General features: G+C 39.2%; 3 protein-coding genes and 1 long non-coding RNA gene across 6 annotated transcripts; 1 reads left to right on the top strand and 3 right to left on the bottom strand.

The window, feature by feature from the left end:
- Positions 1-501: 501 nt before the first annotated feature.
- LOC147753779 (uncharacterized) lies at positions 502-3,706 on the bottom strand. Its single transcript, XR_015316124.1, has 2 exons — positions 3,381-3,706; positions 502-633 (listed from the first exon to the last, which is right to left on the bottom strand). It is a non-coding gene; the product is annotated as an uncharacterized LOC147753779 (long non-coding RNA).
- Positions 3,707-5,205: 1,499 nt separating this feature from the next.
- On the bottom strand, positions 5,206-6,804 carry Ak1 (Adenylate kinase 1). Its single transcript, XM_022855901.2, has one exon. It carries the CDS (start codon positions 6,589-6,591, stop codon positions 6,001-6,003), a length of 591 nt encoding a protein of 196 aa, XP_022711636.1. The 5' UTR covers positions 6,592-6,804; the 3' UTR covers positions 5,206-6,000.
- A 138-nt stretch (positions 6,805-6,942) lies between these two features.
- LOC111273883 (nucleolar protein 16) lies at positions 6,943-12,738 on the top strand. 2 transcript variants are annotated; one of them, XM_022855903.2, is made up of 4 exons: positions 7,073-7,361; positions 8,820-8,918; positions 11,686-11,980; positions 12,337-12,738. In XM_022855903.2, exons 3-4 carry the CDS (start codon positions 11,789-11,791, stop codon positions 12,667-12,669), a joined length of 525 nt encoding a protein of 174 aa, XP_022711638.1. In that variant the 5' UTR covers positions 7,073-7,361; positions 8,820-8,918; positions 11,686-11,788; the 3' UTR covers positions 12,670-12,738. The 2 variants fall into 2 exon arrangements, with proteins under 2 accessions (XP_022711637.1, XP_022711638.1); XM_022855902.2 differs by lacking the exons at positions 7,073-7,361; positions 8,820-8,918 and adding an exon at positions 6,943-7,041.
- Positions 12,716-15,686, bottom strand: LOC147753778 (uncharacterized). 2 transcript variants are annotated; one of them, XM_022855889.1, is made up of 3 exons: positions 15,607-15,686; positions 13,784-15,461; positions 12,716-13,331 (listed from the first exon to the last, which is right to left on the bottom strand). In XM_022855889.1, exons 2-3 carry the CDS (start codon positions 15,311-15,313, stop codon positions 13,032-13,034), a joined length of 1,830 nt encoding a protein of 609 aa, XP_022711624.1. In that variant the 5' UTR covers positions 15,314-15,461; positions 15,607-15,686; the 3' UTR covers positions 12,716-13,031. The 2 variants fall into 2 exon arrangements, with proteins under 2 accessions (XP_022711624.1, XP_086829779.1); XM_086973653.1 differs by lacking the exon at positions 15,607-15,686 and having other exon boundaries at positions 13,784-14,034; positions 14,950-15,569.
- Between the last annotated feature and the right edge of the window lie 241 nt (positions 15,687-15,927).

Genomic DNA, 15,927 nt, shown 5'->3' with positions numbered 1-15,927 from the left:
AGCATTACGGTATGGTCTTTAAGCCTTGAAAAAAGGGAGCATCGGTGCTTGTCCATACCTGTGGTACGTCAGGATTTTATCGTGTCTCCTATCTCGGACCACGAAGACCGTTAGCTGATCTTCGAGCAAGCTGATTATAATTCGTTACTTATTTTGTAATATGCCATATATATTACGAGTTAGATACTTACCAGGGTAGTAAATAAAATTATGGTAACGGTGTAACTAGATTCGAGGAATAAATCAGAGGACAATCGAATACTTGAGGGCGCTGTCCAAGTATTGTTGAGGCACATTTAATATCAATAATTAAGACAAACCACTTTCCAAACGCATATAATGTCCAGAAACTTATTTTTCTGACTTTTGAAATTTGCTCAAGCCTAAAAAACGTGTGTGCGTAAACTCGATTTTTAAAATATACGCTGACCTGAAAGTTTGCCGTTTTAGTTTTACATCAAGTTAGCGATGGTTTTTGACTACGATCAAGTAATAACAAGCTTAATTAATATTTATTTATTTGCTTTTTAACGGTCGATAGCGAAACGCAAGTTATTGATAGCAGATGTGCATACACGTGCTATTCACTAGACGCACATGGCTTCACCATAAGGTGATCCCAAAAATCCAATCCTGCAATATCAGACAAATTTGATCAGCAAGCAAATCTTCTAGTACACTTACGTCAAAAATAGTACTTGTGTTAAAGGTATTATTATTTATGTACAGTGTATATAACTAATAGTTATATATAATTATTGGTAAATGACAATTATTGTTAAGGCTCACATTGGAATTGCACATTTAATATATATCGGAGAAAAACCTTTTTGTTCTAGATAAAAATAGACAATAGCTACTGAAAAGTACTCCAATAACTTGGATTATTTTTTCTAGCTGTAGACCTAGATGTTACTTAACTGTAAGCCTACGTTTGTTCCAACCAGTATAATTAGGCGAATACGTTGTGAAAAACGCGCAAATGGTCTTCTCAGTAATTGCCAACCTGAAAACCGTGCTACCAATAGTTGGAATAAATAAAGGAATATCGGATTCATTATTTCAGTCAATTCATTGAATATGTATTTCGATCAGTAATCGTGAAGCTGTAACGATTCATTACCTATTTTGCTAAATAAAAATAAATTTCTTCAGTTAATTTTTCCGCACAGTATGTATCAGGTTAAAACCTGATTGACGACAACGAACCCTTGGCGGCCGATTCAGTCATGGCGTCGAATACACACACCTCTTGCCTATCAAAGAGGGTGTTTGATTTCGAAATATAATAAGATGGTAAGAAATATAATAAGACCTCCATTTTATGAGGCCTGTAGTCCCTCCCAGTCGACCAGATTAGCGTATATAGAGATTTTGTACAGTCCCAACGAAAACGGGCCGTACAGCAGAAGCTAATTAGGATCATTACAAGCGTTGCCTTAGAGCTTATAGGCGCTTGTCATAATTTAATTGTGAGTCATATTGTAAAGTTAACTCTTTGTTTTATTCTTCTAAGCTGCAAATATGATTAAAATGTTTCTTTTAATGTAGAAATCCAACTTTACTAAAAATGTTATCATGTCTATATATAATGCAATATGTAGGGTATCTACAATTTCTATTTATGTCAAGCACATAATGAAGTTCTCTACCTAGCTATTTTGAAAAAGTAGAACATTTTCTTCTTGACAATATCCTTGCCCCGCACAGCTTGAACATTGTGTGCTGTTACTTTTTTCAACAAGCTATACCGCCTTTCAACTCAAATGAGCAGCCAGTGACATACTGACACAAATGTTGCTTTTGCCGTACTAAATAGGTCACTAATTGATGGATATTATTTACAATGTATGATTTTTGTGTGACGCTCCTTTTTTTGTTACCTCCACAACATTGATTAAAGCCTGCTCAACTATCCTTAACCAAGAGGCGTGCGTCTAATAGCTAAGCATAATTTAGACTAGTACGTTTCAAGTTATTAATTAGCTAACTAAATTTTCGGAGCATTATTTTACACTACGCAAAATCGAGTATACCCCTAATTTTATATGCATTTTGTGTAAGGGGTTTCTACGATTTTAAATCGCCCCTCATCAGCGTTGGTTGTAGCAACACTTTAATGTCGCGAAATTTAGTGGCCTTACACATGGCTTCACGCACGAACCTATAACCTATGCATATATGTGTACGTTCATATGTGAGTTGACTAGCTTTCCAAAAGTGGTTGTTTTTAACTGGTCTTTTGTTGGCTACTGATAGAACTTCATCCTGGGAACAGTTGTTCTGTTTATATCCTAAACTATATATAGATGTTAGTTCGTCTCAGAAGAAGTGTCTAGTTTAGGATAATTTGAGCACTTCTAGACTAAACTGAGAAGCCATCTGTTTACTGATCATCAAAACTCCTTGAAAGAGTTTATGCTGGAAAGTCGCTTACGTTTGTAGGCTTATGGACCTACCTGGACTTCTGACAAAATAAATCGGATCAAAAAAAATCATAAAAACTAATCTTTAAAATAAAATCGGACCCTTTGCGTTTGCCCGCAATTGGCGGGTAGAGTTGTGTTTTGCGAAAACAGTGAGTATCGATATCGAAATATGCAAATGGAACAATTACAATGAAAAATCGCGTAGTAGGGCGTTGAAGACACAAGTTCTAGTAAGAAAAAAAAAGTGAATTACTTCTTGATAGGATGATGGAATGGAGGTGACCTAATGACAGGTTGCAAGGCCTTGGACTCGACGAGGCCTTAACGACAGAGTGATATCATATGGAAAACATGAAGTCTGTCTTGTGCCTCATTAGATATTTTTAGGTCGGGACTGGTCATTTCATCAGGTATCAGAATGCATGTGCCGTGGTAACGGATCAAATGCATTAGGAGGATGGGAGGGAGTTGTTGCGATGGAAGAATAATATCACTGCAATGAGATGACGGTGGATAACAAAATTCGTGCAGCGGACTGTGACGCGTCTGTCGATTCGTTTGGCTAAAACCGGAGCAAAGCAATAGTAGAATAATTGTACGATCGTTGAGATAGGATACCCTATTGACTAAGTTAGAACAGCAGAATTATTGTACTTGGGTAGCTGCAACAGACTCTCGGAACTAGTACACTTTACTCAGATGTAACATAAACAAGTTTAGTAAAATGAGAACAGGCTGATGAAACGATAATACAACAGGTTGTTGGAGCACTCCAGGAGTAGAATAACACGATCGCGTCACGCGTTATGTACCACGTGAAACAGGGTAAAGGAAACTAGTGTTGTATATACAAATATGGTTTACGTTGGGCGTAGTATGACATTAGCAAATTAGATTGGTTGAATCAGCAGACACGACTGCGTGGCAAAGCTTGTAGACGAATCTACTAACCTTTGGATGCTGATTGTAACCGATGGCCTTCTATACTTTGCGTGTGGATCTGTCCACAAAGCAGGCCACATAAGGCCTCCTGGCCAGGCTTCGCCACCGAGTCTATTACTAGGAGCTAATTCATAATAGTTTTCTCCGCGTATATCATGGACGGCGGACCTCATGAAACTGAATTCCGAGCGAAGCGACGAATAGTGGCGTCAAACGCATAAGTTTTTGCTACATTTGGTTATAGGTTACTTAATTGTGAGTTTAAAGTACCACAGATATCGTCCGATCTTCGGCGTGAAATAAGAACTTCGATAAAGTTCACTGCTTTACGCTGTTTAGTAATCGAGAAACTAGGCTTAATACAGCTTTAGAGTAAGATACTTCCATTAAATACAGAACAGTAGTAATTTACCTGAATTGCCTACATTTGGCTTTTTACCCTCTATAACGAATTTTATTTTATCACATAGTCTCACCGTTAGTATGCAATATTTAAATAATTTGTCACATGATTTTTTCGAGTTTTTATTTTTAGATTTTGGCATAGTTAAGTAAGGGTTTTTTTTTTTCGGCATTTGACTCGGCTCTTATATAGCGAATGGAATATTTGGATCCATATGAGCGGCTCACCCTCAGAAACGATATGGGTGTCTGCGATTCAGACCTAGCTAAAAGGTAACGACCTTTCTGTTCTTCCTAATCAAGGGATTTATACTATTGTTTGCCTTATTGTATGCCTTTAATAGAATTAAGAAAACCAATTCGGTACTAAGAGATAATGGCCAATCGATGTATATACCAGACTTTGTTTCGTAACGCTAGTCGAACACAAGACGAAGCTAATTGCGTTGCGTTTTTTTCAGCGATTTGCTGTAACCCTCGCTTGCCAATGTAATTTTTGCCCTAACTGGCCGAGATACATCGAAGTATTGTTAATGTGTTTGAACCATGATATGTAGAACGAGCGTCTTCTGGACAGTAACACGCTCGACTCGCCGATGCCATATGGGTGACTGAGGATAGCAGTGCTTCGTAAGCAGCTCTCACGTTCAGGCATATACGCCGACGCGCTAATTTGAGCAGATAGGCTAGTGACTATTTTCAAACTCCCATACTAGAGCTTCAGTTAGCCATTATCGTCCATATTGGCCGATGATTCAGAACTAGTTCTAGATTAGTACAAAGATCAACACGAGTAAAGAGGACGGTTTGTTTCTGCGTTTGTTTTTTGACAATTCTTTTTAGAGCTATTGCTTATGTGTCAACAATAATATGGAAATTTGGGTGTTTTGCACAACGCTGCTATGCCATCGTCAAAAAACGGAAGAAACCGTACGACCATAGAAATGTGCCCTACTAGATAATAGATAGCGGTAGACATCGTTACGTATTTAGGTGGCCGTCGTGAAGGTTACGCGAGTACCAATAGATAGCGGTAGACATCGTTACGTATTTAGGTGGCCGTCGTGAAGGTTACGCGAGTACCTAATCCTTAAAGGCTATCGATGTTGCTCGATAAAATCTAGCGAACAGCTTGCTTACATGTTGAAATTGCATACAGCATTCAAAGAAAATCATAACTCGGAATTCTCGGCTTAGAACGTGACGGAGAAGTCAAGCACTTTTGTTCAATCTGTATCAGTAACTTATTATTGTTATAGTAGGTAGTAACGTGCCAAGCTCTCGACGTGTTAAACAGAATTCAAGTTCGCACTGAAGTGAACAGACTACACTGTTAGTAATTGATGAGGCGTATTAGCATGCGGAGTTGCTCGGTATAATTCGACTTTAATTTGAAAAACAGTTTCGATCCGACAGAAAAAAACGCGAACTATTGAAAGATGAATTTTATTTATATTTAAACTTTTAAATTGAGGCTTACTTGCCTAACGGCATTAGCAGGTGATTGTTCTGCTTTCTGAGGATCACCTTGTGAAGGTGTTACAGTTGCTCTACGGAAACGTAAACGTCACCGAAGTCTAATAGCCAGATCTAGTTGTGTCCATCACGAACAACTCTATCCCTTTTCGTATAACTATCTATCTATCACAATAAACAGTCTAGCTTTACTGGCCTCAATGGACTTAGTCGCAATTTGTTATGTAAACGAAACAATTTTAGTCGGTTTTTGAGTTAATTCAGTTTTGAGCGACGATAACATTCGTGATTTTCGTTTTCGTTTGTCTTCTGCTCGATTTAAAATGTGTGTGTATACATAATTTTAAAAAGGTCAGCAATAATAATGAGCATAAGAAGTGCATGTGTGTCACGGTAAATTTTTTTACAACTCTATCATTGTTTCTTTTTAATAGGGGTCACAGAACATATGAAGAAGCATGTATTCTGTCCAGAGGCAGTTTCACATGCGCTCGTGGAACAATTCTCTCTTTATTATTGTTAAGTTTATATATAGGGCACTTTGTTTTTCTTTCTAGCCTTCAATAAGGGAGGGAGTGAGAAGGCTAGCTGTCTCGTACTAAACGATCTTTTCGTCGATTCCTTACACGCATCGATGATAATGGAACAGATAATTTGTCGAAGATGATTTGTCTTTATTTTGTTTAGTTAGGAAGTTAGCTACCTTCGATCGCGCATATCAAGTTATATTTCAGTGTCATCAGCAGAACGCTTACTGGAGCTTGTCCATAAAAGCTGCAACTTTTTCAAAAACCACATCGACGGGGTCCGTAGACGATATCGTATGAACCATATCCCTGTACTTATCAACGACTGGCATGGATTCGTTGCGGAACGTCTTAAGGCGCTTACGGATCGTCTCCTCATTGTCATCAGCACGGCCCGAGCTCTTCCCGCGCTCGAGCAATCGTGCCGCCATCAGGTCATCACTGAGGTCGAAAAACAGAATCGCTTTAACGGGGCACACGAGCGACGTAAACTTCTCACCCTGATCTACGGTCCGGGGATATCCATCAATAAGGAAGCCCTTAGCGGAGGTCGACTTGTTTTTAATTGTATTCTTCAATAGTTGTAGAACAGTCTCTAAAGGAACAAGTTCACCCTTCCTCATAATTTCACTGAGTTGCTGGCCGAGAACCGATGCCTTTGCTACTTCATCACGAAGCAGATCGCCGGATGAGATATGCACATAGCCATATTTTTCGACGATTTTCGCGCACTGAGTACCTTTTCCGGAACCGGGACCGCCCAGAACCCAAATAACGGGTGCTTTGATATCTAGCGGTCCTCCGAGATCCGCCATCGACAATTCGTTGTCGTTCGTACAGATGAATTAGACACTGATTAGACTGGTACAGAGGCTATTGTCGTTTCACGGCGAGTTGCGTTCACTTGACTCTGCTGTGGACACAGCGAAACAATCAGGGATAATTCACAACAGAAAGCTTATCGTCTATTACCTATAGAAACGGGCAACGTGCGAGAGCTCGTTGGCAATCGACAAGGTCAGCAGGCAGGCAAACAGGCAGGCAGGGTTACCCAGTGAGGTGCTCTCCGAGGCGAGAGACCCTTGTTCGATTGAAGGAAAGGGTCGCAGAGGCCCAACGACCTGATGTAGAAGCTGCGAGGAACAAATAGTTTCACGAGATGGGTCAGCAGAATGGGTCTGAAGTGAGGCAATAAGAACGTTGCGACGCGCTCCTGCTGACTCTTTGGCAGGCTAGATCGAAGGGAAGGGAACCACAGCGTGGTCGTAAGTCATTCAAACTGACTCCACTGGGCATGATTCTGGGGATTTCGACGGATTGACTGAGGTTGAGGGATTGGCGTGTTTTTGCGCCACCGCTTCCCCAATCGTGTTTTCAGAGTGTCGTGCACAATTGTGGAGCCACCAACAAGCTTGCATGCAGGTAGCCATGGACGTTGTGGTGTAACATTACTATAGCCGTGATGTCATGAAGCGGTCTACAAGAAACATGGCTGTTAGTGTGGCGAAAACTCATACAGAAATTGCCTGTGTCCTTTTTTCGGGCGTACTTTCGAGCGCATTATGTGTTTGCTGAAAAAAAACAGGCAAGTGGGTCTTATACATGTGTTAAGTTGTGAAGCTATGTGTAACCGAAAACCTTAATACACAGTCCCCTACATTGGATAAGTAACGGGCATGAAAGCAGCAATTGCGATAGGAAGCCCTAAAACAATCGTATGGGTACGCACATGTGCTAAATACAAATGCAGAATTTCGGATGTAAACACTTAATGCTTAACTGGCGGCTCTTGAATACAGTAGTTAGATTAAAACGGCGGGCCCGGTTAGGTCCGATATTTTTTCCCGGTGATAGCTCAGAGGGTAACGTCTTTGCCTTCTAATCTTAGGGATACGTCCCGGTCTAGGTTCGAACAGGCCGTACATACTTCGTTTTGTGCTGGAAGCCAGCCATGGAATGCTTAACAGCGATATTGGACGCTCAAATCTAACCATAGAGGTCCAATATCTAAAGATCGATTGATATATATGTTAATGTATTCATCGAAGTGAAAATTGTTTATACATATTGAAATCATCAATTATGAATCTAGGAACAGCGTTTCAATTATTTAATTAGTGTAGCTCACTCAACCTAGCTTTACAAGTACTATCTACGTAAGGAGCTCGCAAACGTACTCGGTATTTGTTTTCTGTGTCTCTTTGTACCTACTATCGAAAATTATAACTCATAATCTAAGTTATTTGAAAAGTATACCAAAGACCGTCATGTCCGATAAATCAATATGGAAAATTAAGGCTAGAAGCCCCTAGACAGTAAAACATTGATTCAGTTTAGATTCCGTCATCTCAAGTTGCTGCTGCTACGCAGGAGTCCTATAGTCGACAGACTTTATATATATATATATATAAATTGAGTCCAAAATACATTGCGAAAAAACATTGCATCACAAAGGAACACGGCCCAGTCTACCTTGACCATGGGCAAAGTCATCTTCAGGGTCTTGATCCAGTCTTGATTGGTATTATCAGCTTTGCAGGAAAAAACCCACACGTGCCCTTGGAAACTTCTCCGTAAGGCTGGAAAGTATTAAGCTCTCATCTGGGCTTCAGAGCAGTTTTGCGTCAACGATCTACTCGTATCAGACCTTTCTGTACCGTCCAAACATCGGAAAAATACGCGTGCAATTGCCAGCATAGCCAAGAAAACTATAGCTATTGAAGATTTAGTTTAGAATTTAGCTGGTAGTAGTCTACACAAGCAGCGAAAGCAGTGAATCCCCCAGAAATTTCCCATTTCTCAGCAGAGATAGCGGAAAAAACAGGAGCTTTGTGGATAAGATTTTTCTTTGAAGCGCGACAGGCAACACGTGCTTTCATGCCGTCAAATAGATAATTTCGTGCGTCACGCTTTTTCTTCGATGATTTCTTATCAACACAAGATCACACTTAATTCTTTTACCGAACCGAATAACCATATATTTTTAGCGGAAGACAGAACCTTTAAAGCTACTTTTTCAAGCATTTCATGTTTTCTATTTTAGAGCGTCGATTCGACATTCAATCGGACGCTGCATTGTTTCACCTTATAGGCGATTCGGTAGACTCGAAAGGACCTTGTGAGCTTCGTCTGGCAGCGCCAGGTCAGTGAAGGTGCATGAAATTATAATGTCACAGTGCGACAAGGCTCAGCCAGTAGTCAGCGAGATTTGCCCACTTTGAGCTACGCGCAAGTCGCAACTGATTGTAAGAACAAGCGTAAATATTATATTACAGTGAAGTCTTGTTCGAGTGGGATGGCCTATTATGTTAAACAGTCGAAACGATGGTAACAGCGGATATTGTAGGGTTCTGGGCGACCTGCGTTCGCGACAACAACACCGCATCGTTGCATACGTTTTCAGGTTCAGATCTGGTTGCGCGGCAGTTCAAATCGCAGAAGAAGAAACAGAATCTTTACAATACAGTAAAGTAGACAAATGTTTATTAACGTTAATATATCATATTGTCATATATATGTTAATATGAAATAATAAATAAGTTTAACTATCTATATAAATATGCATTAGGAGTATTCGTCGATCATGCAAAAGAGCGAAATAGCGTCGCTGGTAAAGCAACGTCCACATTTCGTTGTGTATCACTAGAGAGAGATTAACAAGACAAAACACCGCCCTAGAGATTCGCTATACGATTTAGTTATTATTGTTTATTGCCTCTTTTTCCAATTTTCGTTTGCCGACGCTGGAGAATATATGTATGCTCCAGAAAGATGTTTTGACGAAATGCTTTGCATGTATTAAGACTGTCAATCCAGACAGTTTTGTTTATTCAATATTACCACCATCCTTAATTTAGGATCCTAGACAAATTTTGTCCGGTACTAAAAATAGTAGCAAATTTATGTCCGTTATAAGCAACAGCCTGTTAAAGTTTTTCCTTAATTTAAATGCTTTACCTTGAATGTATACTTAGAAAGCTTTTTTTACGAGTCCACTGTCATTATGTGTTCTACTTCAGGTTTTAAAAGTAGTCTATTAAGTAGCAAGATCAGCATTCTAAACACCTGGTTCATTTTATATTTTTTTTTCTAATATTAAAAGGGTACGTAAGCAACTTTGGATACTTGTTTTGCATACGGTGAAGACTCTTTCGTTGAGAGATGTAAATTCATTTTGTAGATGTCCTATTTTAAAAGTAAGTCTAAACAATCTTTGATGAATTCGGAATACCCGAAGAGCGAACAAAAACGTTACTTTTTTAATTTGCAAGCCACTCATGAGTAACACGTTATGCTATAGAGCCCTTCTTGTCCCTGCCATCCTTACACCAAATTGTCTAGGCAGCTTTTCGATTTCGTCGAACCAAAGCCGCCCCCTACAGTAAAAACTTTGTGCACAGAAAGACCTTTCTAGTTGTGTGTGAGAGTTGATCGTTAGCAAACAAATAGCGGTAGAGAAGTGTCATAGTAGACAAAAACGGACACTAATTATTTGAAGTTTCTTCCCATATAGATCTTTATATATATATACACCAACTATATTGACCCGAAAAAAACTGGATCTTGAATTTTGAACACAGAAGATCATGCTAGGATACATGCGTCTGTCATTATACGTAATTTTTCATTTCATTTCATTCCATTTACCGAGATTTGGTTAGAAAAATCTAGACATAATAATTTAAAAATTGTAAAATAAGCGAGGAAATAACCCCTTGAATGTCGCCTAGAACAATTAAAACGTATGACATCAAGAATATTTTTGCAACAGCTTGCAACAAAGAATGCCACTACCTCCTTGTAATAGCGTGTGGTACATCCTATAAGAAAGATATTGGCCTTTTTTTTTTACCAAGCAAAATTAACAGATTGTGTTCGCGTTAAGGGAAAAAACGATCGAACAACAATCCGCTCATTTCTTAAATAAACATAGCAAGCTTAATTTCGAAAGCATGAGGGATGAAAAATCGCATGGTGATTCCCATTTAGGATCTAAGGGGGACGCAGAATATGACGAAGATCAGCTAAGGCGAATTGAACAGTTTGACCATTTTAAGAGAGCATGTTTATTAGTTTAAAGCAGCGACGTTCCATGCACAAGCACATTACTGAATTAGACTGTGTAGACATTTTATGTACAAGAGGTCTTTTTAGTATGAAGTTTTCCCACAAACATACGTTGGGTCAAAAAAAAAAGTTCATAATTTTGTTAAATTGCACTGGCTTATTAATAAAATGTTGTGCAATCCGGTACTATTTTTACTAATCTTTACTTATACAGTTAGAGTCGTACGTTTCGAAGGCGTCGAGAAATTCAGATTTTACTCATTCTCTCTTGTTGCATAAAAATTGAGAACTTTTTTCTCGAGTGGTAGTAGTGAAATAGTTATCATTTAATAAGTTTAGAGCATTGTTTGAACTGCACTACATAATTTATCCTTTAGAAAGGACACGCCTCGAAGTAAATATGCCGCATTCATCGCTGATTGACCCTCAAAAAAAGTGAATTTGAAATGAACGCAGCTTAAAGCAGTGCTGTTTGCTTGCATAGATGAGAACCTCATGTTAAGATTAACAAGCTAAAAAAATTATTAGAAACTGCGTAACCCTTACACCTTTACGTTTTACAAATGAGAAGTAGAGTAACTGTGTACTAATTCCTCAACGGCTGCTAACTTAAGTGGCAACGTATTCTATCTATTGCCACCCTCCCAACGGGGTAAATCACTAATTTGTCAGTAAACAGCGGTTACTTTTAAATTCGCGCGGGCAGCTCCAAAATAGCGGCCGCTTTGTTTGCACGTGCTTTTGTTTTGATACGTGCCCTCGAGCAGGTCTGTAGAGGAATGTACGAGCTTAGGCACCTGGGTTCAACGAATAACTATTAACTCAATATTACTTTTTTTTAGTGTATTGCTGCGATGCAAATATATATTATTGCTTCAAAGGAATCGACGATTTGAAGTGACAGTTGTGTAGTTGCTGAGTTCGGTGAATTGTTACGGCTATATAATGGGCGGTCAGGCAAAGAGACGTCGCGCAAATCGTAAAAAAATCAACATAAATCCGAAACGGGCCCGCCAGAAGTTAAAGCGAAGGAATGCTCCTCGCGTCGCATGTGAACAACTCAAAGCTGTTTGGAATGAGGAGCATACATTTCGTAGAAATATCGAGGAAGCTGGATTACTTTATGACGCCAACAAGGTATGCATTTTTACGGCCTATGTGTACACGTGTGACCACCATGATATTATAAAGCGTATATCGTAACGCACTGATTTACAAGTGAAAAAAGGACAATTTGTTGTTATAGATTTCCAACATGCATATGTTCTAGATATAGTGCACTGTAAACGTTCAGAGCATTCTATTATTATGTTGTCGAATATTAAGGTGTACTGTAGTGTATTTTCTACTTTGCTTTTTGTCACTGGCTTTGTTAGTAATTGTTCATTAAACTTGAACAAGGTCTCTCATTAACTTTCGATTTACAAACATTTATTAATCTATATCATTGTCTGTATTGTTGCAATTCGTTTATTTTTTCTACTGTCCGACAGCTGGAGCTTGACCCGACACAAAAAAAACTTGTAGCTCCAGCAAAATACGAAGTGGTGAAAAAAATCGAGATGGAAGCCAACGCGGCCCGACGTGACCGTAGCTTTATGCTGCGTGATGACATGATGTTTCTTGCGAAGATGATCTCTAAACATGGCATTGATGAATGGACTGCCATGGCTCGTGACCCCGACAACCTCTATCAGTTAACACCTAAACAAATCAAAGGCTTATATAAGAAATGTCAGAAAGTACCCACGCATTATAATGCCTTAATGATGGCCTGCGGGCTGCAACCTGTACCCGATGGTTATAGTCTGGATGCTGCTAAATAAGCTAGTAAGATGGTAATGTAGGTACAGATTAAAAACAAAATATATGTATATTTATTTGCCTCAGCAGTCTAGATTGTGTATTTATTGTTTCTATAGTTTTAGGTAAATGGCTCGTTTGAGTGTGCCATGTTAATAAAATACAGTTATCCGAATATGATCGATTTAATCATAATTGAACGGTTAAATATGCTATATTTGCTTATTCATTATACGGCGACTCCTCCATCAATATGCCCATGCACCAGATACTGTTTAGGCTACCACATATGGTGAAGTACAAACTCGAATGATTTTCATAATCCTATTGCGACACTTTTAGACCTCCTAATTTTATAGTATGATCTCCCTATGATCACTGCGGTTCAAGTGCGCTCAACGACAAAATCGCGCCAAGCGCTATTATTTGCAGGTTTCCATTTAGGGTGGACATTGAAAAACCCTGTTTCTAAGGTTCGATCCCGCCAAACGTTCATGTCAGTCAGTTCGAAAAATCCACATGGACAAGGTGTGTTCGATACATCGTACAATGACGCAACGGCATATATTCGACCACCGAGGGTCCACGTCGTCAGCATTGCTCCTTCAATGGGCTGCAACTCGCCTGCAGGAACAAACTTATCGTTTTCTAAACGCGACAGTACTGTAGGTGATGACTTACATTCCTGGAACACAGAAAATGATATGAATCACCTTATTGGTTTGGCTGAATATGGCATGTTATAGTATAACAGCAAAAAAGTATGAGCTGAGTTAAATAAACTCAGCTAATTCGTGCTTGTTTACTATTTAATGTATGGTGTGCTTTGTTAATCCAGTTTCTTTGCATACTTTTTTTAGGTGCGTGTATGTGATCTAAGAAAATCCATAAGAGTAAATTGATATGTGCATAAATTTATCTTTGGATGCAATACTAATAAAATAGCTTATATTTTCTGTTAAATATTCCGTAAGATGTCACCTTTTGAAGGCATATCAGCATTCTTTATTACCATGTGAGTCCATTCTATTCACCACGATTGGCTTCAACTGGGAACTTTATGAATATTATTATATGAATGTTATATGTGTTCTTTTTAGAAGGTTAACAATAAAATGTTGGATCGATTAGCCTTACGTTGAAGTTGAAGTTTCTCTCTTGTTTGTAGAGGGTCTCTCCAATGCAGAAAAATTCTGTATTAAACTTCTCACAGTATTCATCTAGTGTCCATTTCTCTATCATCTTCACCTCTCCCATCAGGACACCATCGATCCGTGTAACCTTCATGAGATACAAGCCGGCTTCCGCTTTGTTTTCATGACTTTTATCGTCCACAGAAGCTCCAACTGAATCGGGTCCGCGCCTCGTGCCACAATGTCTTCGCTTTCCTGTCAAGTAAAAACAATCATCCCGGATGCGGACCATGTTGCCCACTGATTCCCACATAGGTAGTGTTTTGATTGGCTCAAACGTTGCTTGCTCTTTCCATTGCCAAAGCTCAGTCCCATAATGCTTTAATTCATCATCGTAAATGTTAAACACCAGACATACATAAGGATATTGTTGGAACGTATATGGGAACCCGTACCCAAGAGGATCATGCGGCAAGTAGGTGCTGCGGGTGAAACCTTTTACGGTGGAAAGTATGCCTATTGGGCCAGGTCTCACAGACACAATTCTATCACCTTCCGAATTAACAACCGCATTTGTATAGGTGAACCGCTTGGAGCTTTCTTTATGCAACTCTGATTCCGTCCACAATGTCCCGTCAAATTTGTAGCCGTTATAATAAATGAACTTAGTGTAATCTTTGATTCGATTAGGAGTGCTGTTCTTTTCTAGCAAAAATACTAATCTGTATTTTACGGTCTGCCGCGCTAGTGACGATTCTGCCCATGCCTCAAGGGCAGCAACAATTTCAACCCTATTATCGTCCGCAACAAAGTCACTTTGTGAGCACAGTATCGTCATATATACTGAATTTAAGGCTCGAATGCAGTCAATTGAAAGAGCTGATTTCCAATTGTTGGAAATTGTGCGTCGTAACTCATCAACCAAAAACTTGACTTCCTTGAAGTTGCTAAAGGTGGTTGCTACATAGACAGCTGCCAACTCTGAGCGTTTGAACGACGTTTTGCCGTTATACAGTAGGTCTGTGACGACAGAGAGATGCTGCTTGGAAATCGGCAATGTAGATGTGCCGCTTGACGCGACTTTAAATAGGCTAATAACCCCCTCGTGCACAGGGATTGCTCCATCGATGCACTGTATTTGTACCTCTCCTATACAAGCACCGTACTCACTTTGAAGTTCTTTTATAGTTTCCTTGCGCGCATTGTTTACGACTTCATCATCGACAAAGAACTTCAGTTTTGGTTCCTTATACGCAGTTGTTCCAAAATATGCAAGTCTAACTAAATAATGTATAGCGTGCGCATCGAGCATAGCTTCTCTATTATCAGTACCAATGTTCAGCGTATGAAGCATCTTTTGAACTGCCCGTCTCGCCATTGTGCTACACTTTACTAGCTTGTCCTCGGCGCTTTTTATTGAGGTGGTTTCCTGCTTACACCAGCACTGATGCAAAAAGCATGTTGCATCTTCCACTGAAATCTCATAGTTTTCACCAACTTCGCGAACAATCGGATACGATGATTTCTCTTCCATGGCTAAACGAGCTATGTAAGTACTACTGCCAGAGTGCTATACTATTAAGAGTCTGCCACCCAAGAAGCCGCTGTTCGGACTTGCCCGGATCACACAACGCCTGTTGTCCGCCTTGAGCCAACTCACTGTTAATTTTCGCTCGTATTAGCTGTTAAAACATAATTATATTAGAATGCTACTTTGCATAATATTGAGAATTGTTAAAATGTAAGGCCATGTTTTTACTTTAGAGTACATGATTGTTATCAAGCCCATCTATTTAATAAACAAATATGTTGATTTCTGGTACTAACAGTGATAAACAAAAGCATTTATTCAATGCTGTTAATTATATATACGATACAAAGATCTACACAATGTGGACCCAGATCCAATTAATAGCTCTAGAAAATGATTTATTGTTTACATATTTTGTGATTTAAATAAAACTTCTTTTATAGATCAGCTGCTCTCCAAAGGCCACTTATGCCCTTACACCTGTTCCTTTAAGGCGAGGGTACTTTTAAAGTTTTGGCGGGTGTAAAGGTTCCCATGATTACATACAGGATAAATTATTTAAGAAGTATTAAAAACCGATAAAAAATCATTATGCCAAATTCTATATTATCGCAGAA

This window comes from Varroa jacobsoni, unplaced genomic scaffold (genome assembly GCF_002532875.2).
Source record: "Varroa jacobsoni isolate VJ856 unplaced genomic scaffold, vjacob_1.0 scaffold_233, whole genome shotgun sequence".
NCBI lineage: Eukaryota > Metazoa > Arthropoda > Arachnida > Mesostigmata > Varroidae > Varroa > Varroa jacobsoni.
Note: the sequence above shows the minus strand (reverse complement) of the source record. Positions and strands in the feature narration are given on the sequence as shown.